This window comes from Dermacentor albipictus, chromosome 4 (genome assembly GCF_038994185.2).
Source record: "Dermacentor albipictus isolate Rhodes 1998 colony chromosome 4, USDA_Dalb.pri_finalv2, whole genome shotgun sequence".
Classification (NCBI taxonomy): domain Eukaryota; kingdom Metazoa; phylum Arthropoda; class Arachnida; order Ixodida; family Ixodidae; genus Dermacentor; species Dermacentor albipictus.
In genome coordinates, this window is record NC_091824.1 from 40,734,282 (window position 1) to 40,760,568 (window position 26,287).

The window sequence follows — 26,287 nt, forward strand, 5'->3', positions numbered from 1 at the left end:
GCAGGCCGTGCTCGCCCCTATCATTGTGCTTCCAGTGCGACCAGCTTTTCTTGGTACAGGTTCGCCCAATAAGTTTTGCTATACTGCGTTCTTCACCGCCACTAAAACGGGACAAGAGGCTCGCAGCTTCAACACAGTTTCAGTGAAGGAGGCGCCAGTAGCAGCGGCAGCATGCTTCCGCAGTCCTTCTTTATTAGAGAGTTTTAGGAGAGCGTCTACGGTCTGCTCCGCTCAGACCGGCCTAACACAACAATTGGCACGCCGCCGCTCAGCAAAACATTACCGCGAACTCTGACGTGCGTGCGCACAGCACACATAGCGGCAGCGGAACGTGTGAGGCTGACCACGTTCCGCTAGGTACGTGATTTAGCGGTGTGTCAGGGAGCGTGTAGTTGCTTTCGTAATCGTTTTATCGCCAAGCTTAGAGCACGTCAGTGACGTCTCTGGGAGACGCGCTTGTTAGATAAGCGAAATCCATGCATTCTATGCAGCCACCGGTGCGCGTGAAACGTGTGCGGAGCGGAGCGCAAGCAAGCGCTCTGCTAAAACTGTCTATTATAACAGGTATGTGACTTACACAACGCCTAAGCAATCCGTTGAGATAATCTTGGTGCTGTTTACATGCCTACATTTAAATATGTGCGCCTTTATGCTTACTTAGCGCGTGTACTGGGTGAGATGTTTTTGCTTTTCCGTTACCTTGCCGATGCGCAGGTTTACGTGGTGAGTGTGCCTGTTTGATAAGAAGTACACGCACAAGATTTGCTGACACGTAACTGCAGCAGTGCGGCTTTGGTTACAAGCATAAAGTGAAGCACTTTTGGTAGCTGCTGTTGGCACAATGGACAATATGCGCTAGCCTAAATATCGGAATGTTGCCGTTTCATTTAGCCGCAAGAGCATTGTAAGCGGTAAAAAAAGAAAATATGATCTTGGAAATTTTTTCTGAGACCAACCGATGCATGTGCGCATCTGTTCTCAGGATACTGTGCCGGGTATGGCGTTCTGTGGTCAGTGTCACGATTGTAACCGCTTGTGTTACAAATGCTGGCAATATATGTGCAATTGTTCACATAGCATGTCGTCCTAGCATTCCATGTAACACTTTCTGCATCCATGTAGACAAACGCAAATGCGTAGAAGGATTGCTCCATAGTTTTTCACAGTACCACAGCCATGTGCCAGGATCAACTAAGTAACTGTAACTTATATCGTTTCATGTTTCCCATTATGTTAAGGAATGCCCTCATATGGCGATACCACACCACAGTTCTTGCATTTCACAGCGACCAACATGCACGGTGAGACAGGGAGCGTCTTGTTGAGGCCCAACACTAGTTCATTTATATGTAGTGACACGACTATTGCTTTACAGTACGCGGCATTGTGGGTTTTGGTGTCTTCGACCATAACCATGACTCTATACGCAGTTCCTGATTGCTGCCTTTCCGAGAAAAAGAAATCTAGCAGCTTCACCAGATATGCTCCTCTGCGGAGTTTATTCAGCTCGTAGAGCCAGAGGAAATTCGTGGCTACAATAACCTTTACCTTCTCCTTTATAGTAGAAGTTTGAAAAGGGCCAATTACAGCAACTAATATTCCTTGGATGAGTTTGTGCAGATGATGGGCTGGCTAGACAGGCAGGTCGCTGCTTCTTTCCCATTTTGCGGGAGTGCGCACTTGTGCACAGTCGGGACAGCGTTCGTGCCTAGCTTGAGTAAGCGTGCACGTTTTGCCTCAAAGTGTTCGTAGAATTTCCTATCAAATCACCGTCCGGCGAGCCAGCCTTTGTTGCGGTTTGTAACAAGTCCTTTTCATATAAAATAAAGAAAAACAGCACGCCGCAAGTAAACAAACGCGTTCCTCATCCAAGCTGTCGCAGCCCGTTTTTCTTTAGTGAGGCATTCGAGTAAGTCGATCAGCCCAAGCAGTTGGAGCTCGTCGCGCTCCTGCTTTCAAGTTGTAGATACATCCAGGACACCTAACAAAGAACACAACTTCCACAGTGTGCGCCACCTGAAGCTCGACTGATGCCCGAGAGAGGCATATGCGACTTCCCGACTTTGCTAACACGGTAATATCGAACGCATAAAGCCTGGCGCCCCAGCCCCGCTGATCATGGCCGTACAAATATTTGCACCTTAACTTTGCTTTTGTTTCACACCATGAGAGGTAATCTTCTCTACTGTAGAATAATTTTCATTAGTGGTAAATAAAGCTAACCTGGCGTCGGCAGTAAACTGTGCATAGCCGTTTCATTTTGTTTATGTTTGGACTAATGGGGAACCGATACCTATTTTGCTAGGATGCGCTTGAAGTGCTGCTGGGGGCGTCACGGTCGATGTGGTGCAGGAGCTGTGGGCGTGTACAGGTTTTGTCATGTCTCTTTTGCACGCAGATAACATGAGGCTCAGGAGGAAAAGTGTTTTTTATTGCGACGGCTTGCCTTTTATAGATAGCACAAACATCGCCGTAGCCAGACTGGCTACTCAATTCCGCTACATCATTGAATGCGATTATATCCACTACAACTCAAATAAATGGATGCACTTTCGTATCGTTCATTTCGACTGTGAGACAATGATTGGCATCTCGGAAGCAATACAGTCAATAGTACGCCCGCCTCGTCAGGAAGCATCGTCCTGTCGTCTTACTAGAGGGTGCGGAAGAGACCAGACGCCTTCGCCCATGGTGACTTGGACTAGAAAGCAGATTTAGTAAGTACCAAAATAACATTTATTTGCAGCTCTAGCGCGACGCTACTCGAAGGATTTTGTTAAAATGCACGAGATGCGCAGTACATGTGCATTTTTGCATTTTTTCCCCATAGAAACGCTGCCGCCGCGGTCGCGATTCGATCCCGCGCCCTCAGGTGGAGGGTCTAGTATCGCAACGCCACAGCCGCTACGCCATCATAGCGGGTGAATAAACATGTTGTGGAGTGGGGCAAAATTGCACTGCTACACAATGTACAAATGTGTGTGTAGTAATTTAAAAAAAAACATTTGGATTGGAATAATGCGATCAACAGTGGGTCAGCCAGGAATTGCGCCTGAGCCAGCGCGTCAACGATGGGGAATTGACCTTTACGTCGAATTCTTTTCTTGGCAGCATTTACGTGTCTAGCTTTCAGACTTTCCTGAATACGAAAAATCAAAGTGAATTTCTACTGCCTAAGAAAATCCGTAATAGACTGCACGCCGATAATAAAAGGTAAAAGAAGAGCATTATATGCAACAGTTCATAACTTAGACGAAAAAGGCTCATTTGATATGGCAACCGGCTACAGAAAGTAGGAGTCAATAATGCCTAAACCAAGAAAGCAATTTTTTCAAAAAAAAATTCGTCGGATAAGCAGGTCGCAAATGCATTTATTGTACACTCCTTAGCTGTAGATGTTGCTTTAAATGATACGCCCGCGTAGCCTTCCCAAAAATAAACCACACTAACATACCCGAATGAGACTGCAGATGTGCCCAAGCTGCTATGAACGTCAAAATGAAACAAGGTGTTAAAGGTTGTAAGTAATGCATTTAATAAACCGTTAGTGTACATCCCTAACGTGATTACAAGCACCACCGTAATGCCATAAAAAGTCAAACGTGCTCGCGTTGCAATCATTTATAACAGAGGCTAGGAAGTGATATTGGCCAATGAGAAATAATTCCTATCCTTACAAAATTTTGAAAAGTTGCTGAGCGAATCTCAAAACACAGACTAAATAGCTTCCTAAGAGTAAAAATGCACTAAATAAAAGAACAATTTGGTTTTATTACAAATAAACTGTCATGTGTTGCCCCACTTGGCATAGATGTCCAAAGTATTTGAAAGATAGAAACGTAAATGCGCTAACTGGGCACATTTTTGGCCCCCCTTGGCATAGATTTCCAACGTATTTGAAAGATTGCACACCAAATGCACATACTGGGCGCATTTTCAGCCCCCCTTAGCAGACATTTCCAAAATCTTTGATAGATATCAAATAAAAGGCACATATTGTGTGCATAATTAGACGCCACGAAGGATTTCACAATATACAGAAATGGGTACTTTCTGGTCAACTACCCTTGTTTACCATCCTCGGTATCGCGCGGGCACCCACATAAAGTTATCTCACTTGCACAATGTACTCCACTCTAATTATTGGTAATAATTCAGAAATAAGTTGTAATAAGTACGGAGTATCCATGGCCGTCCCCTTATTCTAGGACCTACATTTATTCTGTTTATTTCTACAGGTGAACTTCGGCCGTTACCATTGCTGTGATAGAGAGAGATAAAACATATTTATTGAAAAGCCCCTGCTGGGTTCGAAAAGTGAACGGAGAGACTGGGAGTACAGTCCCGTAAGGCTCCTCTTTCCGTCAGACGCAGGCCGGCCGTGAACTGTAGCAGCATCTTCCCCCAGCCGGATAGCCCAGAGGTGGTCTTGTGGGCATTCAATGAGCAATATAGCCTCCCACTCACCAATGTTTTTATTCTAGCATTGTTGTTTTTGATGTGTCGATATTGTTTGGAGCAGATGGACATGCCCATATCACGTGGTGGAAGTCAGCGCGAGGTGCATTGCATATCTTACAATGGGATGAGTATGCTTCTGGGTATATTCGGTGCATGAGTAGTGACGTGGGAAAGGTGCTCGTTTGCAGAAGTCTGCATGTAATTGCTTGGTGTTTGTTTGACGATTTGTCATGAGGAGGGTATTTACAGCTAGCATTTCGGTAGTATTCGAGGATGTCTCCGTAAGTATGCATTTGTTTGTATCGGGGAGCAGCTATTTCTTGACCTCGTTCTGGGGGCCTAAGTCGCTATTTGAGTCTCCGGGGATTTGCTGTCCAGGAACAAATGGGCCACGATAGTGGCTATCCCGGTTGATGCTTGCTCGGGCAGCGTCGTGCGCCAAAAAACCGTGCATGACCTGAGGTCAAGGTGAGTAGAACACTTCTTCTCTGGGAACGATGCGTTACAATGAGAATTCGGTGTGCTTTAGGTGATATAAGTCCATTGGCGTAAATAATCACGGCTTCTTTGGAGCCGGTTACGATGCATGATGCAATGCTTGATGCGTGTGCTAAAGCATGCAGGCTCTTCGCCATCTTCTGGGTCTTGGTGTGTATGGAGCTAGTTCTTGCGATATCCCCTTTCGTACCTGTGACCACTGCCAGAGTCTTGGCTGGTTGTGACAGATACTTTGCAGCATCGACCTAAGCCACAATGTTGAGCGTCCTGGAGTACTTTGTTGAATCTTTGAGTTCTTACTTTTCGTCGCTCTGCGTTATGGTTTGGGTGCATGCCCTTTGGGTTGGGGGGATTATAGTGTTCCTGATGTCCACTGGAATATATATCTTTTCTTCAATACCCGTATTCGGGTATTGCATTGTAAGCTTCTTTTGTATTGTCCTTCCTGTCTTCGTACGTGCTAGGCGTTCATAGTGTGATGATCCCTGTGCTTTTATAATTTCGTCCAGTGTGTTGCGTAATTCCAGGGCTAGTAGATTTTCATTTGCTGTGCTTGGAGGAAGGTATGAAGCTTGTTTTATTGCTTTCCTTATCATTATGTAAATCATGTGTTTTTTGGTATGCGGGAAATTTAAGGATGGTGCACCATATGCTATACGGGAGGCTTGTGCCAGTCCAATGGCATTACTCTATTTCATACCGGTGTGCCTGATATCAATTCTCGAAATAAGCCGGCCCACCTGTGCCATATATGCATTCAAGCGTTGGATTGTTGCAGTGTTTTTGTCACTTTTTATGCATATTCCTAGTACCCTTAGCCATGAGACCAGGGGTATGGCTGTACCTTTGATATCCAAGGCTATTATTTGTAAGTTAAAGGCTTGCGATTTTCTTTGCTATTTTTTTGTCAGTGGAAGCTCAGCTTTCTCCGGCAAACACGAAGGTCCTTCTGGTTCTACGTATGCGTGCCGGTATTTGCTTCCTGCCGGGCGTCCTGGATTTCGCCATTGCTGCCACCCGTTACCCATAGCGTTATGTCATCCGCATAAGAGCCTTGGTGCAGGCGCGGAATGTTATCGGGTCTTCTCAGGGGCCCAATTAGTGCGCTGTTGAATAATCTCGGTGATAGCACCAATCGTTGAGGTGTGCCTTTGTCATCCAGGGTCAGAGTGTTTGATTTGGGTCCTCCGATATCCGCAATATAACGGTGTCTTATTCTCTACGTTGAAGCTAGAACGTTCTTCTGGTATTACATTATGGCTTAAGTTGTGAAATGCTTTCTTGAGATACATTCCGAGTATGGCTTTTGTATCCACCTTAGGAGCTTGATGTGGACATATGACTTGATAGTAGAGTTGTAACATGCATTCCGTTGAGAGTTTGGCCTAAATCCTACCATAGTACGTGGCAGCTGCTCATTCTTTTCAATGTGTACAGTAAGTCTCCATAGTATACTGTGCTTCGTTGTTTTTCCTAGACATGAACTCAAGGAAATTGCGCGATGGTTATCCGAGTTTAGTCGTTTTCTCGACTTTAGAATAAATATAACTTTGGCATTCTTCCAGGTATGTCGTGCCTCTCCAGATTTCACTATTTCATTCATCTATTTTAGTAAGGTTTTAAGCGTTTCCTCGTCTGCATTTCTAAAAATTCAGTTTGTAATGCGGTCTTCTCCGGGGGCAGAACTTGTAAGTAGTTGCACCGCCTCTTGTAGTTCTGCCTTAGTTATCGAAGTATCCATGTCAACTTTACCCGTGACTTTGTATTATGATTTTGTCGAAGATGTATCATTTCTTACGTTTTTTTTGTCGATAAGGTAATTCAGTACCTGACCATTAGTTCCGGTGCATTCGTGTAGCAGTTTCTGCAAGTCTTGTTGCTGCGTTGTCTTCGTGGTGCTTTCCTCTAAGAGGTGTCTTAGAATGTTTCAGGTTTCAGGTACATGTGGCTGGGTCTGCGTTTATTTACAGGCAATATGCCATTGTTGATAATTTAGTGGCGATGCATATTCTTTTATCTCTTTGTTTATTAGCGCTATTCTTTTGCTAAGTGTAAGTACTAAGTGCAAAGAGCGATGGAACGAAGAATGCTTGGCATAATGCTAGAGGGACACTAACGGCAAATACTAATGCAAGCTAAAACAATAGATCAGTGCTCGAGAATCTCGGAGACGTCGATATTAACACCAACAGACCCTTAATTATCGAGAAATTGAGGTAAATGCAACACATGATTAGAGAGTCCCCCGGCACATTCATGTACTTTCGTGATGACGAAAGCGCTCCTCTGTTAAATTTTGTTTTTAGTGCTCGACCACTCACTGCCAAAAAAGCCTTGTATTGTATTATCAGCCGAAATAAAATGCGACTTGTCTAGTTCTATTTCATATGTAGAAAAAATGACTGATTGAAATTACAATTGAAAACGATGCGGGCGGTCAAAAGGTTTCGTTTTCGGTGAACTCTGCGCCGCCCACGCTTTTGCGTTTCATTATCGTTGTCGCGCAGTGCTACGCTGCTTTTGGTTGCTATAGAAACTCGCACAAACTGCAAATAGCAGAGACTTCAACTTCCATGTATTGTCGCGGGATGCCCGAATGGTCTACGCCACTTGACCAAAAAGAATACAGCGGCGAATCCACCGCTCTGTCTTGGCCTGGTGCCGCCGTCTGTTGGGCGCCGTTTTACTCACCGACGGCACCAAAGGGCGCTGAAGGCGTATGCAACGCCACCACTCCCACAGCTGGGTGGCTGGAGATCTCAATTTTAAGAGTATTCGTACCCGTCAGAAGCAATTTTCTCGTGAAACCTTTCTTGTGTTTTCTTGGCACAAAAGAAGCGTTGCAAGGTTTCTCGAATGGTATTTAAACAGGCCACGTCGACTTAGTATTTGCCTTTAGTGTCGCTTTAAGAGACAGAAAGAGAGCGGTTTGGATGAAGGAGCAAACGGGTATATTCGATATTTTAATTCATAATAGGAGAAAAAAATTGAGCTGGGTGAGATCATGCAATGCTCAGGTTAGATAACCGTTGGATCATCAGGGTTACAAAATGGGTACCAAGAAAAGGGAAGCGCAGTCGAGAATGTTCGAAGGCTAGGTGGGGATATGAAATGACGAAATTCGCGGGCGCTAGTTGGAATCTGTTGGCGCAGGACCGGGGTGATTGGATCGCAGGGAGAGGGCTTCGTCTTGCAGTGTACATAAAACATGACCATGATGATGACGACGACGACGGTGGAGCTTCTGCCTTTTACATCTTTTCTGAAGTGTCTCCAATGTTTCCAGAACATCTAGAAGTTTATAAGGCACTTGTTGTAGGCCAGCTTTTTAGGCACATCTGCAGCTGCTTTTTGTGCATCCTTCAATACCTATTGTGTCTATTCTTCTAGTTAGGGCTCCGATCCATCTGCCGACGTCCGTTTTGCATGGATTGCTCTAAAGTTGTCCCAGTTTGTGATTGATAAAGCATGTCCTTCTTGTATTTGCCACGGACCCGATTCGGCCTGAGTTTGGATGATCAAATTATCGCTTCCGAGATTCGTGTCCTTGTTTAACCATATAACTTTGTCAATGCCTTTGGCTAGCGTTAGATCCGGTCACGTGTCCCTCGACACAATATTGACACGTGTATTTATATTTATCGGGCGACCAGGTTTCACCGCCTAACAAATCTTATCGCGCAGCGCGGGACGCGCTTGCATGTATCCGAAGTTTCTGGAAAGTTACCGATGCTTCTATCCGCGTGTCTGTTGTCGCCGAACCTTGTGTTATCAGATTTCATCGCGTGACACGAATGGTGTAGAACTTTGTGGAAGACACGCGGGTCCCATCAGGTAATCTGGAACATTCGACGACTGATCTATAAAAGCCGACGCGCTTGACCCGCTGATCAGTTTTTCCGACGATCGCCGACCGTGTTCGCCGCTATCGTTGTGCTATAAGTGTAGCCTGTTTTTGTGGGCACAGGTTCGCCCAATAAAAGTTAGTTTTCTCGTTCACAGTATTGCTACTGTGTTATTGCTTCTTTCTTCACCGTCACTACCACGTGACATCTGGTGGAGGTGCTTTTCGTCCATGTACAGGACGCCCCCGACAAGCCGTGATCCCAGCCCAGACCGCGAACAGAACACCAACGTAATCCCGGACCACCGAGCAAGCCGCCGTCTTCAACAGCTGCCCCCGGAGCACGGACTTCTACCCGAGAAGACCAAGAAGATTGTGGCCAAGGCAACCGCAATGGCAGCCCCAGCGTCCCCCATCGTCCTGCAGCAGCCCAGGGAACCACCGACGTTCCGCGGTTCCACATTTGAGGACCCGGAAACCTGGCTGGAAACGTATGAGAGGGTCGCTACGTTTAACAACTGGGCAAGCGAGGACAAGCTACGACATGTCTATTTCGCATTGGAGGACGCCGCCAAGACGTGGTTCGAGAATCGAGAAGCCACCTTGACGACGTGGGACCTCTTCCGAAGCGGCTTCCTGAAAACATTTCAAAGCGTCGTGCGAAAAGCGCGAGCCCAAGCTCTACTGGAGACAAGAGCGCAGCTGCCGAATGAGACGATCGCGATTTTCACTGACGAAATGAGCCGTCTGTTCCGCCACGCCGACCCAGAAATGTCTGAGGAGAAGAAAGTACGTCTACTGATGCGCGGCGTAAAGGAGGAACTTTTCGCCGGTATGGTAAGAAGTCCACCGAAGACCGTCGACGAGTTTCTTCGTGAGGCGACGAGCATCGAGAAGACACTGGAATTGCGGAACCGGCAATTTGACCGACGCACCAAGCCAACAAGCTACTCCGGAATTCAATCACTGGCCACGGACGATTTATGCGAGACCATCAGGGCCATCGTGCGCGAAGAACTGCGCAAGGTCTTGCCATCGTCGCAGCCTCAAGTGGCCTCGATCGCAGATGTCGTGAAAGAAGAGGTGCACCGATCGCTAGGAGTTCCTGAGGTGCAACCACAATTACCGCAGCCCCAGCCAGAAGCGATGACTTACGCCGCCATCGCACGCCGTCAAGCTCCCCCTCCGCGACAACGCCAGGTCCCTGTAACGCCGCAATTCCGTCGTCCACCGCCGCCGCCGCCAGCACGCCCACCCGTCGCCCAGCGCACCTACGCGAGGAAGACGGACATTTGGCGCGCCCCCGACCACCGCCCGCTCTGCTACCACTGCGGCGAAGCCGGGCACGTGTACCGCCGATGCCCATACCGCGACCTGGGATTGCGAGGCTTCGCCGTGAACGCACAGCGCCCGAGGGAAGGTGAACGCCCTCGTGACATCGCCGATTACCTCGCCGCTACTCAGTGAAGCCCTCGACGACCGTCCCGTTCGCCGTCACCAGGCCGCTACCTGTCGCCGCAGCACCGACCATACACCGGCCCAGCCCGGGGCCGCTCTGCGAGCCCATATCCGGAAAACTAAAAGCAGCAACCGATGGAGGTGCGGTTGCTGTTCGTCGAATTGACGAAGATCCTCCGCCGCCGACGAAGACGACGAAGAAACCGTCTCGACGACCTAATGACGACACGCCGCCGTCCCGACGAAGTCAGGAAGCCAAGATTACACCGACGAAAGACGACCTGACGAAGCGACGTTCCAGCTTCAGTTCAACACGACGCAGCCGTGATCCGACGCCACGACCTAACTGCAACGCCAGACAAAGAACCACCGACCTTGACGTGCTTCTCGACGGCCACGCAGTCACTGCCTTAGTCGACACAGGGGCCGATTACTCCGTAATGAGTGGACGCATCGCCGCCCAGTTGAAGAAGGTTAAGACTGCATGGGAGGGCCCCCAAATTCGGACCGCTGGAGGGCACCTCATTACGCCGACTGGAATCTGCACGGCAAGAATTACCATTCATGACCAGACTTACCCTGCCACCTTCGTTATCCTGCAACAGTGTTCACGAGACGTCATTCTCGGCATGGACTTCCTGAACCAACACGGCGCCATCATCGACCTGAAGTCGCAGTCAATAACGCTGTCGGAAGATCAAGCGATACCATCGGAGCGCCCTTGTAGCCACCACGCCTTGAGTGTGCTCGAAGATCAAGTGAGCATCCCGCCTCGCTCCAGCATCGTTATTTCGGTCGGCACCGAAACACCCGCTGACGTAGAAGGCGTCATCGAAGGCGACCAACGTCTACTACTCGACCGTGAAATTTGCGTCGCAAGAGGGATCGCTCGACTGCACGGAGGAAACACGAGAGTGTTGCTGACAAACTTCAGCCAGGAGTTCAAGCACATCAACAAGGGCACGACGATCGCATTCATCGAGGAAATACAGGAAACCAGCGATGCCTTCGTCCTCTCGGATTCTGTTGCATCTACCCCGACGACCGTAGTTCCCGAGCCAGACTTCAACATAAATCCAAGTCTCCCCGTGATTAAGCAGCAACAGCTCAGAAGTCTGCTTCGACGATACAAAGACTGCTTTTCGACGTCATCAAGGATTCGACAAACACCAGTCGCAAAGCATCGCATAATCACCGAAGAGAGCGCTCGACCACTACGCCAGAGCCCTTACCGAGTTTCGACGCGAGAACGCGAAGCTATAAGACAACAAGTCGACGAAATGCTGCGCGACGACATCATCCAGCCGTCGAAAAGCCCGTGGGCGTCTCCAGTTGTTTTAGTGAAGAAAAAGGACGGAACCCTACGTTTCTGCGTCGATTATCGTCGACTGAACAAAATCACGAAGAAAGACGTATACCCCCTCCCACGGATAGACGACGCATTAGATCGGCTCTGCAATGCTAAATACTTCTCATCGATGGACCTCAAGTCTGGCTACTGGCAAATAGAAGTCGACGAAAGGGATCGCGAAAAGACCGCCTTCATCACGCCAGACGGCCTCTAGGAATTCAAGGTTATGCAGTTTGGACTGTGCTCGGCGCCTGCAACGTTCCAGCGCGTGATGGACACGGTTTTAGCAGGATTGAAGTGGCAGACCTGTCTTGTTTACTTGGATGACGTCGTCGTCTTCGCCGGAAATTTCGACGATCACCTTAAGCGGCTTGCGACAGTATTAGAGGCCATCAAGTCATCAGGGCTCACCCTGAAGCCGGAAAAGTGTCACTTCGCTTACGATGAGCTTCTATTCCTAGGCCATGTCATCAGCAAATCTGGAGTACGCCCCGACCCGCAGAAGACAGCTGCCATCGCAAAGTTCCCGCAGCCAATCGACAAGAAGGCAGTGCGCAGATTCCTTGGCATGTGTGCCTACTATAGGCGCTTTGTCAAGGACTTTTCACGCATCGCTGAGCCGCTGACGCAGCTAACTAAATGCGACGTCGAGTTCAAGTGGGAAACGCCGCAGGCCGAGGCATTTCAAGAACTCAAACGACGCATGCAGTCGCCGCCCGTACTTGCGCACTTCGACGATCACGCCGATACCGAAATCCACACTGACGCCAGTAGCCTAGGCCTCGGCGCCGTCCTGGTCCAGAGAAAAGATGGACATGAACACGTGATAGCTTACGCTAGCCGGTCGTTGTCAAAAGCGGAAGGCAATTATTCTACAACCGAAAAGGAATGCCTCGCCATCGTTTGGGCTACAGCGAAATTTCGCCCTTACCTATATGGCAGGCCATTCAAAGTCGTCAGCGACCATCACGCCTTGTGTTGGCTAGCGAATTTAAAGGATCCCTCAGGACGGCTGGCACGGTGGAGCCTCAGACTACAAGAATACGACATCACCGTAACATACAAGTCCGGACGAAAACACTCAGACGCCGATTGCCTATCCCGCGCCCCCATTGACCCGCCGCCGCAAGATGACGAGGATGACGACGCCTTCCTTGGAATAATAAGCGCGGAAGACTTCGCCGAACAACAACGAGCGGACCCGGAACTTAAAGGCCTCGTCGATTATTTGGAAGGGCACACCGACGTTGTCCCCAGGGCATTTAAGCGCGGATTATCTTCCTTCACGCTTCAAGACAGTCTACTCGTGAAGAAGAACTTCTCGCCAGTCCGCGCCAATTACCTTCTTGTTGTCCCGTCAGGACTTCGTCCAGAAGTATTGCATGCCCTACATGACGATCCGACCGCTGGACACCTCGGATTTTCCCGGACACTATCAAGGATACAAGAAAAGTATTATTGGCCGCGCCTGACCACCGACGTCGCCCGTTATGTCAGAACATGCCGAGACTGTCAGCGACGCAAGACACCGCCGACAAGGCCAGCCGGATTACTACAGCCAATCGAGCCCCCTTGCCGACCATTCCAGCAGATCGGGATGGACTTGCTGGGACCCTTTCCGACGTCAATAACCGGAAATAAGTGGATCGTCGTGGCGACGGACTACCTCACCCGCTTCGCTGAAACAAAAGCACTGCCGAAAGGTAGCGCAGCCGAAGTGGCGAAATTCTTTATCGAAAACATCCTGCTGCGACATGGCGCCCCAGAAGTCCTCATCACCGACCGAGGAACGGCCTTTACAGCGGAGCTCACCCAAGCCATTCTGAAATACAGTCAGACAAGGCACAGGAGGACAACGGCTTACCACCCGCAGACGAATGGTCTTACGGAGCGGCTGAATAAGACCCTCGCCGACATGCTAGCGATGTACGTCGACGTCGAACACAAGACCTGGGATGCCGTCCTGCCGTACGTAACATTCGCTTATAACACGGCGGTGCAAGAAACAACACAGATCACGCCGTTCAAGTTGGTTTACGGCAGGAACCCGACGACGACGCTCGACGCCATGCTGCCGCACGTAACGGACGAAGAGAATCTTGACGTCGCTACCTATCTCCAGCGCGCCGAAGAAGCCCGACAGCTCGCCCGCCTGCGAATCAAAAACCAGCAGAGGACCGACAGCCGACACTACAATCTCCGACGACGCTTCGTCGAGTACCAGCCCGGCGACCGTGTTTGGGTATGGACCCCTATACGCCGACGAGGACTGAGCGAGAAGCTTTTGCGTCGCTATTTTGGACCGTACAAGATCATCCGACGTATTGGTGCACTGGACTACGAGGTCGTGCCAGACGGCATTTCGCTGTCACAGCGGCGCCGCTCACGACCTGAAATTGTCCACGTTGTTCGGCTCAAGCCGTACCACCAGCGTTGACGGACTTTCGTACTTCGCGTAACTGACCTTTGGACTTTATTTCTTTTCGTTGTTTTGTTACTTATGTTTAATAAGTGTCCCTTTGTGTTTCGCTCTCTTTGTAGCATCGGGACGATGCTTTTTAAGAGGGGGGTATTGACACGTGTATTTATATTTATCGGGCGACCAGGTTTCACCGCCTAACAAATCTTATCGCGCAGCGCGGGACGCGCTTGCATGTATCCGATGTTTCTGGAAAGTTACCGATGCTTCTATCCGCGTGTCTGTTGTCGCCGAACCTTGTGTTATCAGATTTCATCGCGTGACACGAATGGTGTAGAACTTTGTGGAAGACACGCGGGTCCCATCAGGTAATCTGTAACATTCGACGACTGATCTATAAAAGCCGACGCGCTTGACCCGCTGATCAGTTTTTCCGACGATCGCCGACCGTGTTCGCCGCTATCGTTGTGCTATAAGTGTAGCCTGTTTTTGTGGGCACAGGTTCGCCCAATAAAAGTTAGTTTTCTCGTTCACAGTATTGCTACTGTGTTATTGCTTCTTTCTTCACCGTCACTACCACGTGACAATATTTACCCTGCGTGTAGGATGATCAGGTTCTGCGAGCAAAGAATAACGAAGTTGCTGGATGTCCTCTCACAGCTGGCGTCCTCTGCGTCTATCATATTAGTAGTGCCAGGCAGGCACCGTTGGATAGAAATCACCCACCACTAGCAAGGGTTCTCTGTGGGCGAGTCGATCCGCTGTAGCCAAAACTTTTTGAAACCGGTGTTGTTGCCTGGGGCTGCTATATATATTTAGGATAAACAAAGTGGATTTGCTTTACTCGACGCGGAAACAACTTCAAGAAGTAGGTGTGGTGTATTTGTAGAGCTTGGCTTGCAATTGCTCCTTTCTGAAAGGCTTTGACAGCCGAGCGTGAATCGCTGTAGACGTGGGTGGTGGTCAGGTCTGTGAGCGCGAGTGCGATGGCGACCTGTTCTGCTACCTCGGACTTGTGGGTCTTGACTGTGAGAGCGTTTGTGACTTGACCTTGCTTATTGATCGTGGTGGCAACGAAAGCCTTCCTGGTCGGGTATTGTGCCGCGTCTACGAAACAGGCTAAGATCTTCTTATCACGTATTTCGCGCAGGATGAACGATCCGCGTGCCAGCCTTCTGGGTTGATGGTGCGCGGGGTTCATGTTCCGTGGGAGTGGGCGAACCGTGTAGGAGTTGCGTGTGTCCGTCGGAACGCTTCGATATAGTTTCTCCATTACTGTGGTGGCATGACCTAGTTTGGCTAGGATTTCTCTACCTGGTTTGGTTCCAGAGAGTCTTGTCCATTGAGCCCGTTCTTGAGCTTCGGCGATTTCTTCAAGTGTATTGTGCACCCCCAGTTGCAGCAGGAGCTCTGTTTCGGTATTCTTGGGGATTCCCAGCGCTAGTTTGGCTAGCTTCCTCAGTTGTACATTGAGTTTTTCCTTTTCCGCTACCTTCCATCTGTGCATGGCCGCCTCGTAGGTGAAGTGGCATAGCGCAAAGGCGTGTGTTAGCTTGAGCAGATTTTCTTCCTTAAGGCCGTGTTGTCTGTTTGCCACGCGTTGTATGAGATTTAAGGCATTATTCGACTTCGTCACGATCTTCTCCACTGTCGCGGGGTTAGAGCCGTTGCTCTCATTGAGCATTCCAAGGACTCTGATGTTGCTGACGTGTGGAATGGTTCCTCCGTCTTTTGTTCTGAGAGTAATGGAATGTGTGTCTCTGATTTCGTTCTTTGGCTTGGGACCGCTTCTCGATGGTTTGTAGACGAGGAGCTCCGACTTCGCAGGCGAACACCGCAGGCCGGTGGGAGCAAGGTATTCCTCGATCGCGTCGATCGCTTGCTGCAGAGCGCTTTCAATTGATCCCAGGCTACCTCCGGGGACCCAAAGCGTTACGTCATCTGCGTATATCGTGTATCTGACGTTCTCGATTAGATCCAGTTTCTTGCCTAGGCCGGCTAGCGCAAGATTGAAAAGCGTCGGAGAGATGACTGAACCTTGCGTTTGTGTAAGCGTAGAGTCTCGTGCCGAGGTCGAGGTTGGAAATCGTGTCGAGTATGTAGTCATGTGATAAGTTATTGAATGCCTTTTCGAGGTCTAGCCCTAGGATTACTCTCGCGTCTCTCGTGTCTGCGTCAATGATCTCATGCTTGAGGAGCTTCATGGCGTCTTGGGTGGATAGTCCGGGTCTAAAGCCGATCATTGCTGCGGGGTAGAAATCTTTTTCTTTGAGATGCCTCGAGAGCCTGTTTAGAACCGCGTGCTCGGCTACCTTGCCGACGCAAGACGTCAGCGAGATAGGTCTGAGGTGATTGATGTTGGGCGCCTTGCCAGGCTTTGGGATGAGCACGATGAGGGCCGTTTTCCAATCTTCGGGTAGGGCACCATTCCTCCAGATTTTGTTGATTTCCTCTGTGAGTGTTTCGATTGAGGTTTTGTCGAGGTTTCTAAGTGCCTTGTTAGTTACGCCGTCCGGCCCCGGCGCTGACTTGCTGTTTAGGTTCTGAAGCGCTGTGCGTATCTCTTCGGTTGAGAATTCCCGATCTAGCTCTGGGTTGGCTTTGCCGCGATATGCTTCGGCGGTCGTGCCTCTAGCATTTTTGGCCAGAGGGAGGTACTTGTCGGTGAGACGGTCAATGAGCTCATTTTCAGTGGTAATTTTAAGTTCCTCGTGCATGATCCTGTTCAGCGTACGACCCTGGTCCGCTTTGGTTCTGGTTCTGTCTAAAAGATGCTTGAGCAGTTGCCACGTTGTCCGGCTGTTGATGCGGCCGTCCGCGGCGTCGCACACCTCGTTCCATTGCTGGTTAGGTAGTTGCGCGCAATATTCTGCAATGAGCCGGTTGAGGGAAGAAATTCTTTTCCTCAGCCGTCGATTGTGTCTTTGATCTTTCCATCTCTTGGTGAGCGATTGTTTGGCTTCGAGCATGTGAGCCAGTCGGCTGTCCATGCTTTGAATGGGGAGATCTGTCTCTATTTCCTTCGTGGCCACCTTAATGTCGGCCTTTAGTTGCGACGTCCATTGTTCAATTGATTCAATGCCTGTTCGGCGTTCGTGTCTGAACTCGCGGAACTTGTTCCAGTCGACGTGCGTCATTTTTCTGGGTTCTCTGGATGGGGTGTCAATCGCTGTCTCAACAATGTGATGATCGCTGCCCAAATCCTCGAAGAGGTTGTTCCACTGATAGTTTGGAACGTTGCGGACGAAAGTGAGATCTGGCGTTGTGTCGCGGTTGACCGAGTTACCCGTTCTTGTGGGGTATGCGGCATTCGTGATGAGCGTCAGGTCAAGTTCATCGGCGTCGTTTAGTAAGTACTTCCCCTTGGCACTGCTGGCGACGTATCCCCAGGCCGTGTTAGGGGCGTTGAAGTCCCCGGCCACGATCATGGGGTTGTCGCAGGCACGGTTGCGGGTGAGCTGGAGTATTTGCCTAAATTTTTGGGCTCTGTGCTTGGGGCTGCCGTAAACGTTTAGTATGAATATGCTCTTGGCGTTCTTGGCTCTAGGGAAGACTTCCGTGAGAATGAATTCGCAACTGCTGCGGTCGTGATTAATTTTGTGCGTCTTGTGAGCTAGCTTGTTGCTGACCAACGTGGCGATACCTCTACATTTGTGTTGCGGTGTCGTTGCGGTCACGTCATAGCCGGATAGCGAGGGTGTAGCGGTATTTATCTCTTGCGGGAGAATGACTAGGGGTTTGTCTTTTTTGGCTCGGATGTATTGTTGCAGGGGGCCTTTTTGCGGACGTAGCCCCTGCAATTTCATTGCCAAAGGCGAAACGTTTCAGTTGGCACAGCCATCTTTATTGTTGGCGTGCGGTGGCCTTTGTGAGGCCACGTTGTTGCTTTGTCTATCGAGCGGCAACGCCCGAGTAGACTGTGACGTCACAGACGGGTGGTCTGCCATTTTTAGCGCGTTGAGCCTTGCCCCATGGATGTTGATCGTCTCCATCATGTGATTGATTTGTAACGTTTTCCTGTCGTAACCTTCCTTGAGGGTCTCTACCGTCGTCGCAAGTTTGTCTTGCCCTTCCTTCATTGACGCGATGGTAGTTGCAAGCCTGCCGAGCAGGTCCTTGATTTCCTTAATGTCACTGTCCGTGCTCGATGGATGTGTGTTTGTCCCGGCTTTTTCTCTTATGCGAATTACGCGTGGATTCCGCGACTGGTACCTCTACTACCATGTCTTCTGATGGGGCTTCAGTTTGATTAGAGTCGGAGGGTGGTGGCGTTTTGAGTTGTCTGATTTCCTCGAGGAGTTGCGTGATTGTTTGCCTTAACTCTTTGTTTTCGTGTTCTAGTCTCTTAATCGTATTAGCTATTTCTACTTGCTCTGGCCGTGCCATCAGACTCACCTGGCTGGCGGCCTGCTGTTGGTGCTGATGTTCTTGTCGCTCCTGTTGTTGGTGCTGCTGAACCCGTTGGGCCCACGTCAACCGATCATCACCGCCAACTCGTGGGCTGGGGGCGAATCGTATCCTTGACGAGGATCTTTGGCTTGGGTTCCTGGAGCGTCCTCGTGATCGTGACGACAGGCGACCGCGGCTCCTCGATCTCGAGCGGCCCCGCTCGCCGGATAAGCAAGCATCTACGTTGGCGGCCACGTTGTCGTTGATGGTGCTACACTCGGCGTTCTTGAGCGGCGGGAAGTCGTGCTGACTCAGGGCGATTGTTCCTGATCTCGTGGTGCTTTGACTTGCGTTTGCTGCGATTCTTCTTTCAACTCGTCTTCTTCGGACGACGTAGGGGATTTGGAAGCGGCTCGTGCATTCCTTGCTTGCCGTGACGTGATTTCCCTCGCAGAGCACACACTTGATCGAGGTGCACACATGATCTGCGTTAGGGTTAGCTAGTCCACAGCCTTTGCAAATTGCGTCGTCGGGCGAGGGGCACACGTCCGCACGATGGCCGAGTCTGCCGCACACATGGCACATAGCGATCTGCTTGCGGTAAAGAGAACACTTGATCAGGGCATTGTCGTATCTGACATAGTTCGGGACTCGAAAGCCGTCGAAGGCTATGATGACCGTGCCAGTTTCCTTGATTCTCTTTGCCGCTAGAGCGAGCGGGTTGCGTGGGTTGACGATCTTGCGGTTTATGGAGTCCTGCGTCTCATCTAGCGGAACCCCTCTTATAACGCCTTTGCACGTATCGTGCGGCGCCGTCCTATATGCAGTGGTTTCAAACGTTTGCTCTCCTATGGAAATGCTGCGGATCCTCTAGCCCTATCCACTAGTTCTGAAATTTGCCGTCATTTGTCTTTTGAGTTTCGCTATAGTTATGAGTACCTTTTGCGCTAGTTCAGAATCTTGTTCGTGTTCTGATTTAAAGAATTGGGCTTTATTTATGAGGCCAGAATCTGTGGTTCCAGAAATCAATTGTCTATTTTCGCGTTTCATTTCAGTTATTTGTGAGCGCAGTGCTTCGAGTTTTTCATAATTGCCTGCAATGATGTGTTTTCTCTCCTATTATCTATTTTAGGTGGTTGTGCAAGGAGTGGTTGTGCGTTTTGTGTGACAGTGCGAGGCCATGGTGATGCTGTAATGGCTTGTTCTGCAGTGGCGCTACCCCATGTTTTCTGGGACGTGGCCCCGCTGGTCTTCCTTCTGGAGGTGCTCCTAGACTGGTTGCGGGTATTGGAGGAGCTTCGGGAGCAGCGTCTGAATGGCATTAGTGCGGGGTCAGGACATTGTTGAGGTGCCGGATTTCTTGACGTTGCTTCCGAGTGTGTCGATTTCTGGGTCTGCGCTGGTACTTGTCTTCTCTGGGTGTAGTATCGAGGATTGATTATGCTAGCGTATGGTGAAGCATTTATCCCTGGTGGCATGTCCGAGTCCACGGAGTGCACATTGTAGCTTGCAGTCATGATTTTGTTCTGGTTCTTCCTTGTAGCATGTGTCACAACGGTTGTGGGTTGCATCTAGACACACGTCAGCAGAGTGTCCCACCACCCCTCACACGGTGTCAAATTCAGCTTTCTTCATGTGTATGTAGCACTTATCATCGGTCCCTCTGTAGTAGACTTGGAATTGCACTATCTTCCCGTCAAATACGATGAGCATTGAGTTCATCTTGCTCATTCTTCGTGTTTCCAATATGTAGGGATTTCTTTTGTTCAGTAAGTCGTTCTTGATATCCGCTTCAGTGCCGCAGATTGGCATGTTGTGTATGACACCTAAGACTGTGCCAAGTGGTGAAATGGCGTGAAATGCGGTTGCTGTGTACTGCTTCGCTTCAAATATTAAAGATGAAAGCTTGTAATATCTCTCGGTGTTTTGCATACTTAGAGTGCTGGCGATAACAATGTTGCCTGCTGTGTCCGTTCTCTACGTGTCTTCTTGTGTGTCGTCTATTGTGAGTCCTGTTGAAGCGAGAATTGCATCCCTCTAGGCGTATGACGATCTTTATGTCATTCTGCGGGATTTTGGCATTCTTACTCTGTAGGTGAAGTGTTCTAACCATCGCATTCATCTCACGGAGTCTTGCGTCGGCTTACTTCCTCGTTGCTGTTGATTATTCTCGTTCTTGTGACTAGTCGGCTATCCAGATCGTTAATTGCGTTCCACTGGTGTGATGTCCATTCCTTCCACTTCAATCATCTCTATTGTAGGAGCAGGCCGATTGGCTAGATCTCGACGATAGGCCTAGACTCCCGCTCTTGCGTGCTCGCGTCCTTTACCGCAGCGGCGGTGACATCGACGGTGCCAGCCGCTACTCTTCCGACAGCTGCGCAGCTACTTAGCTGGCGGGCACTCCCTTCGTTAGTGTTATGGAGACGGTGGTGTGATGTCATATGAATGGCTGAAATGAAGACGCTTGCAGAGCTCTGGATTCTATGTGGGTGGTCTTACCGGAGAGCTGATACCTTCCCCAAAAAATCCTTGGTACTGCTAGGATAGAAAGGCTAATACTTAAGAGGCAGAATACTTAAGACCGCGCTTGTCTACGTCGTCCTCTTTTGTCCTCCGTCTATGTATGCGCTGTAAGTGACGATTGATACCATGGAATACCAACTTGCCCGTACTCAAACCTTGCTGCACTAAATACTTGCTCCGGCACAGCCTCGGAAATCTGGAGCCCAAACCGGGTGCGTCTTGTTCTCTGGTCTTTTTCCCGTCGCCGCGAGGTTCCCTGTAAAGTTCACGGGCGATAAAATTGCCGCGCGTCTGTATGCTGTATGTGCGAGTGGAAGCGTGTGAGGGTGAGACAGCGAACGCGGCTCAATCTCGTGTGCATGAACTAGGAAGGCGTGCGGGAACGCCCTCTCTCCTGCCGCGCGTGAGGCACGGGGGCGAAGGGGGAGGCGTTTTAACGCGACAGCGTTAAGGAGCTAGTGTCGCAGAAAAGCCGGTATCGTCGGCGTCGGCGTCCGCGGCGTTGACCGTGAGCGATAAATCACTGCAGGCACTTCATAAATAAAAAGCAACTTGGGTCGAACCTAGCTCATGCACACCCCAGACCCAGGTCGAAAATCGAACCTGGGTCTCCGGAGTGTGAGACGGAGACGCTACCACTCAGCCACGAGTTCGATGCTTGAAACAAGTACAAAAGCGCTTCTAGTGAATGCGGTGTTGCCTTAGAAACGTGCCGTAAAAAGTTATAATGCGGTGTATATCGCTAACTACGAGCATGTAACTTACAGAAGTCGCATTTACATAAGTAGCGCAGTACGTTTCCGCAACATTTCTTCTGTGCTTACCGCACACGCAGAGCCATCTTGCGGCAAACACAGAAGACCACCTCCTCTCAATGTACGGCGCTGCCCCGACAGGTGGCGCGCCACGGCTGTGCGCGGACCGGTGCCAGGCGCGTCGCATGCTCCGGCTCCCTCTCCCCTGACGACGTTTCGCCGTTCTCCCACACGGGTTGCAGACTCAAGCGCCGTTCCTTTCTTTAGATTACTATCTATCTACCTCTCTGCCCGTGCCGATAACGACGTTCGGCTGGCGTAGATCGTTTGCACCTCCGAGACACCGAGTTCTTTGGTTCGTTCCGTTTGCTCAGGCGCACATTTCGTTGCCGCGCCGAACACTGCGTCGCTCGACGCTCACCATGTGCGATGCGGGGCGCCTCGTAAGTGATCGCTGCGCCGTAGCGCATTGTCTTATACCCCTTGGCAGGTCGACGGGAACGCTGTCGCGTTCCACTCTTGAAGGCGAAGCTTAAGCTTCCTCCAACTTTTTCTCCGGCCGCTGCTGCTTACGGCGTGGCCGTGCGGGTGCCATTTCTCGGAAGCAATCTGTGACGGGGCCAAAGTGCCCGCCCGTGCGGGCCTCATCCTCAAACCTATCTGCAGTGTGCGCGTCATGCCGGTAGCTTCGTATGCGCCGTGCTTTCGACGTTTCGTTCGCGTCTCAACAAATCAATTCAATCTGTTGCTGCTGCCGCAATTTCTGAGTCCTGCATTTTGACAGCGAGCTTCCGCGCTCATCTAGCGAGATGTGTTCATGTTTACCTGCGCGCACTTTAGAACGTGCTTGGGAATTTAGTTTAAACATGTTGGCGTGCTAGTTGGTTTGAATCCATGACAAAATGTGTAAGCGTGGCTGAACAGGGACGTAGAAAGAAACAGAGACTCAGAGACAGCTCTGTGTCTCTGTGTGTTTCTTTCTAGGTCCTTTATCAGCCGCGCTTATGCATTATATCATTGTGAATTGAGTTTGTAAGCAAGCGTTTACAAATTTACACGGGCGCTAAAACTACTATCTTTACATCGTACAGTTGTCCATTATCTTGCTATTGCAATCAGTACTTCGCCTTTTGGGCGAAACTGCGCCTTTTTTGTATAATGTTAAAATAAATGCTCCTGGAAATGGAAACTTTTTAATATATGCCGACCATATAGGAAACCTTTTTAGCGCAATATTCCCAGAGGCAAAGAATTGGCTCGAACACTTAATGTTCTGGCTTTCATCAAACGGCTTGCATTTCAACACAAATATAACAAGATATTTATTGTTTAGAGCTAGAGGGTACCCGTTTGCCTGTGCAGTACAACTGATAATTCTATGGTTGCTGCATACAACAAACGCCGACATAAATTTATTGGTACTGTGTTCCTTGTAGATATTTCGTGGGTGTCACACAAAGATAAATTATGAAGCAATATTTCACGTGTTAAAAGAATAGTTAATGAGTTAAGATATCTATAAAGCATTGTTAAGCGAGAAATACATTTTCGGCTGATAGATAGCCGGGGAGAAAGTGGGGGGCATTTGTAACTGCCTTGTGGCCCGAGCTACAACCACAGCAACATTGATATCATGCGCTTTCTCTCCCGAAACAAAGAATTTGAGCAATGTTCAATTGGCGTTACTTATATAGGAGCTCAGAATATCATATTACGCTTCTGATAATGAACAGTAACACTTCAAATAAATATGATTGAAGTTTAGAAATCTTTCATCAGTGTAAGTCAGATGAGGGTCAATTCGCAGTAAGCTTTCATAATAAAGACGTACCATATATGCTGAGAGGTACCTTAATTTGTATGCAGCGCTCAAACAGAAGTTCTGACGAGTGTTGAATTATTTCATGGAAATAATTATAACAAATATGCATCCTACAATTTTACCAAATATAATGAAAGAATTACCATGAACCAATGTAACATTTGCATAAAATTATATTTTCTTGCTGGAGCGAAATGCGAGTAAATTGTAACCTCTATAAAGCTTTAACCAACGGGGGGGAGGGGGGGGCTTCGGTTTTAGGGATATCGGTTGAGGTTTCCCTTGGCGTTATGATTTTTTGCCGTGTCCGAGTACTTGTTTTGCTGTCCGTAATTTGCAGATTTCTTCCGTGCAGTAAAACATAACATGCATTTGCCTTGTTTCGTTTTACACATCGATATATTAATATATTTATTACCTTTTGAACAACTTTCGTTTATGTGTTTTGCATGCGTGTTCTTCACTGCATGCTGCTGTAAGGGTGGCATGTCCTCGTGATGTATGGCATGCCTTTTCTAATGCCAGATCAGACAAATAAAATTATGCAGTTTTACTTGTAAGAACCACGATCTGATTATGAGGCACACCGTAATGAGGGATCCCCACTAGATTCAAAACGCCACTACACACTTGAGGACTCCTGGTTCTTCTGACCCCGAAGAAGTGGCAGCACACCCCTCTTGCCATTTCCCTTTTTTACCTGTTCCACTTCTCGCATTTTAAATGCGTAAAGGCTTGTATGTTTACCCTACGACAAACCATCCCTCCCTCCGTGCCGTAGCGTCCACAGCAGCGAGGTGCATTCACCTTCTTGGAGCCTCTGGCTTCGACGCCAACGAAGCGGCAAGAGCATAGCGCTCACGAATCTCTCAGCATACACCTCACTCCGTAGCTTTTGCAGATCTCTTTGACGATATAGGCCTGCACGTTTCTCTTCAACGCTAAGTAAGCCGTCACAACACCGCACGCTAAGCTATCAGTAGTTGGTGCTCTTTGTCAGCATCGCAGATCGCTTTCAAGGTTCGGCCCGCGCGGTGCTCCAGACGAAGCCGCGCCCGAGTACGACTGGTCGCAGGTTCGACGCTGATGGATAAGGCGCTAAAGCGCGATAACAACTTATAATGATCGGAACTTCTTCAGTGCACCCGGCACCGCCATCCGTACCCGTTCGTGTTGCTACAGCACTGCAGTTTGCACCGGCCTGATCAAGTTTCACAACATTGATAATGACACTGGGCTGCGTGGAGCGAGTGGCAGAATGATTACGCATATTTTGACAACTCCCAGAGCAGTTCTTGCGTGAACGCACCTCCTTGGTTTCCTTATTCATTTGGGGTAGCTGAGTCGGAAAAAGACAAACGCTGCCAAGGAAAAAAATTGGTGCGTTGAGAAAGAGATATCGCTTTCTCTAAAGGTTGGCTCCAGCGACAATTCTTGTTCGACCACTGTTCATAACTTCGAGTTTCAAGCTTTCAGTGACCCACTGAACCCGCACTGATGCTACGAACAGCTTCTACTTAGATTTTTTTTATAGAAAGTGAATTTTGCTTGACGTACCTGCAAGGATTTAGTATCTGAGTCAATCTGAAAACGTAGAATATGCGCACCAGGAAGAATCTTAAAGCTCGTGACTGGGGTCTCGAGAGGCTGGTCCTTCACATTGTATCGTTTCGTCGCCACAGCTTCCGTGCCTCCTGGCGACTTCGGGTACTTGTAGTGCACGTGATTCTTTCCATCGTCGTAGGTAATGTTGAACACGAACCTGCACAGTACAAAAAATAAAATGCGCAGTCAAGAATTCTGTACGCGAGACCATTTGAGCGTGGTCATATTAGCTATCCTTAAACCAGTTTTCACGCCAGCACTTTAGAGTTATCGATGTTTTCATCAATTATAGATAAATATGCTGCGTAGAGAGTTTCTCCTGATGGATGCGGTGAATATAAAGGATATGCACAATAATCACGACAGCCGCAAAAGTGCACCTTCGTCTCTAAAAAAAAAAAAGGTAAACGTGTCCTTATTGTCCGAGGCGCTATGTGCCATTTGTGTGTCGTATGTTAAGGCTTACAATCTTTTTTGTATATTTGGTGAGGACAATAGGGTTAACGTAAATATCTCTTTAATGCGAATAGCTTTAAAGCGCTGGAAAAATTACACTCCAAAATTAAATTACGAGCTTTTACATGCCAAAACCACGATCTGATTATGAGACACACCACCACCCGGGTTTTTTTAACGTGTCCCTATATCTAAGAACACGGGTGTTTCCGCATTTCGCTCCCATCGAAATGCAGCTGCCTTGGCCGGGACTCGATCCCATGTCCTCCTGCTTAGCAGCCCAACAGCATAGCCACTAATTAACCGCAGTGCGTCGCTGGAGAAGTGGGCTATGCTATACCATACGCAGTCTAAAATGTAAGACGTTTGTTTTTAATTAGTAATTACTGTGGCTTTCATATAACCAAAGAAGGTGTAACCGTGCCCGATACAGCTTCTTTTTTATGGCAAGGCATGGGAAATTGGATTGGGATTGTATGAGCAATCCAATACCAACCTAAGGCAATATTACCCTAATATTTGGTGTAAAATGTGATTTGCAGCAAGGTGTGTGCTTACAGGAATTCAAAATTCTGGTACATTCCGTAATTTGTTGCTACTAGGAAAAATTCTGGGAAGCACATACGAGGAAGCAGAACAAATAGATAATTGTTTTACGCCAGCTTCACTCGGAATGCCCATGATTATTAATGCGAATAATTCA

The 26,287-nt window shown here is 48.9% G+C and overlaps 1 protein-coding gene across 2 annotated transcripts in view; it reads right to left on the bottom strand.

The window, feature by feature from the left end:
• Positions 1-26,287, bottom strand: part of LOC135911436 (uncharacterized) — a 153,283-nt gene that overhangs the window by 83,692 nt on the left and 43,304 nt on the right. For both annotated transcript variants that reach the window (XM_065443724.1, XM_065443725.2), the window contains exon 4: positions 25,081-25,285. In XM_065443724.1, coding sequence (XP_065299796.1) covers positions 25,081-25,285 — 205 coding nt within the window. The remainder of the gene's footprint in view (positions 1-25,080; positions 25,286-26,287) is intronic.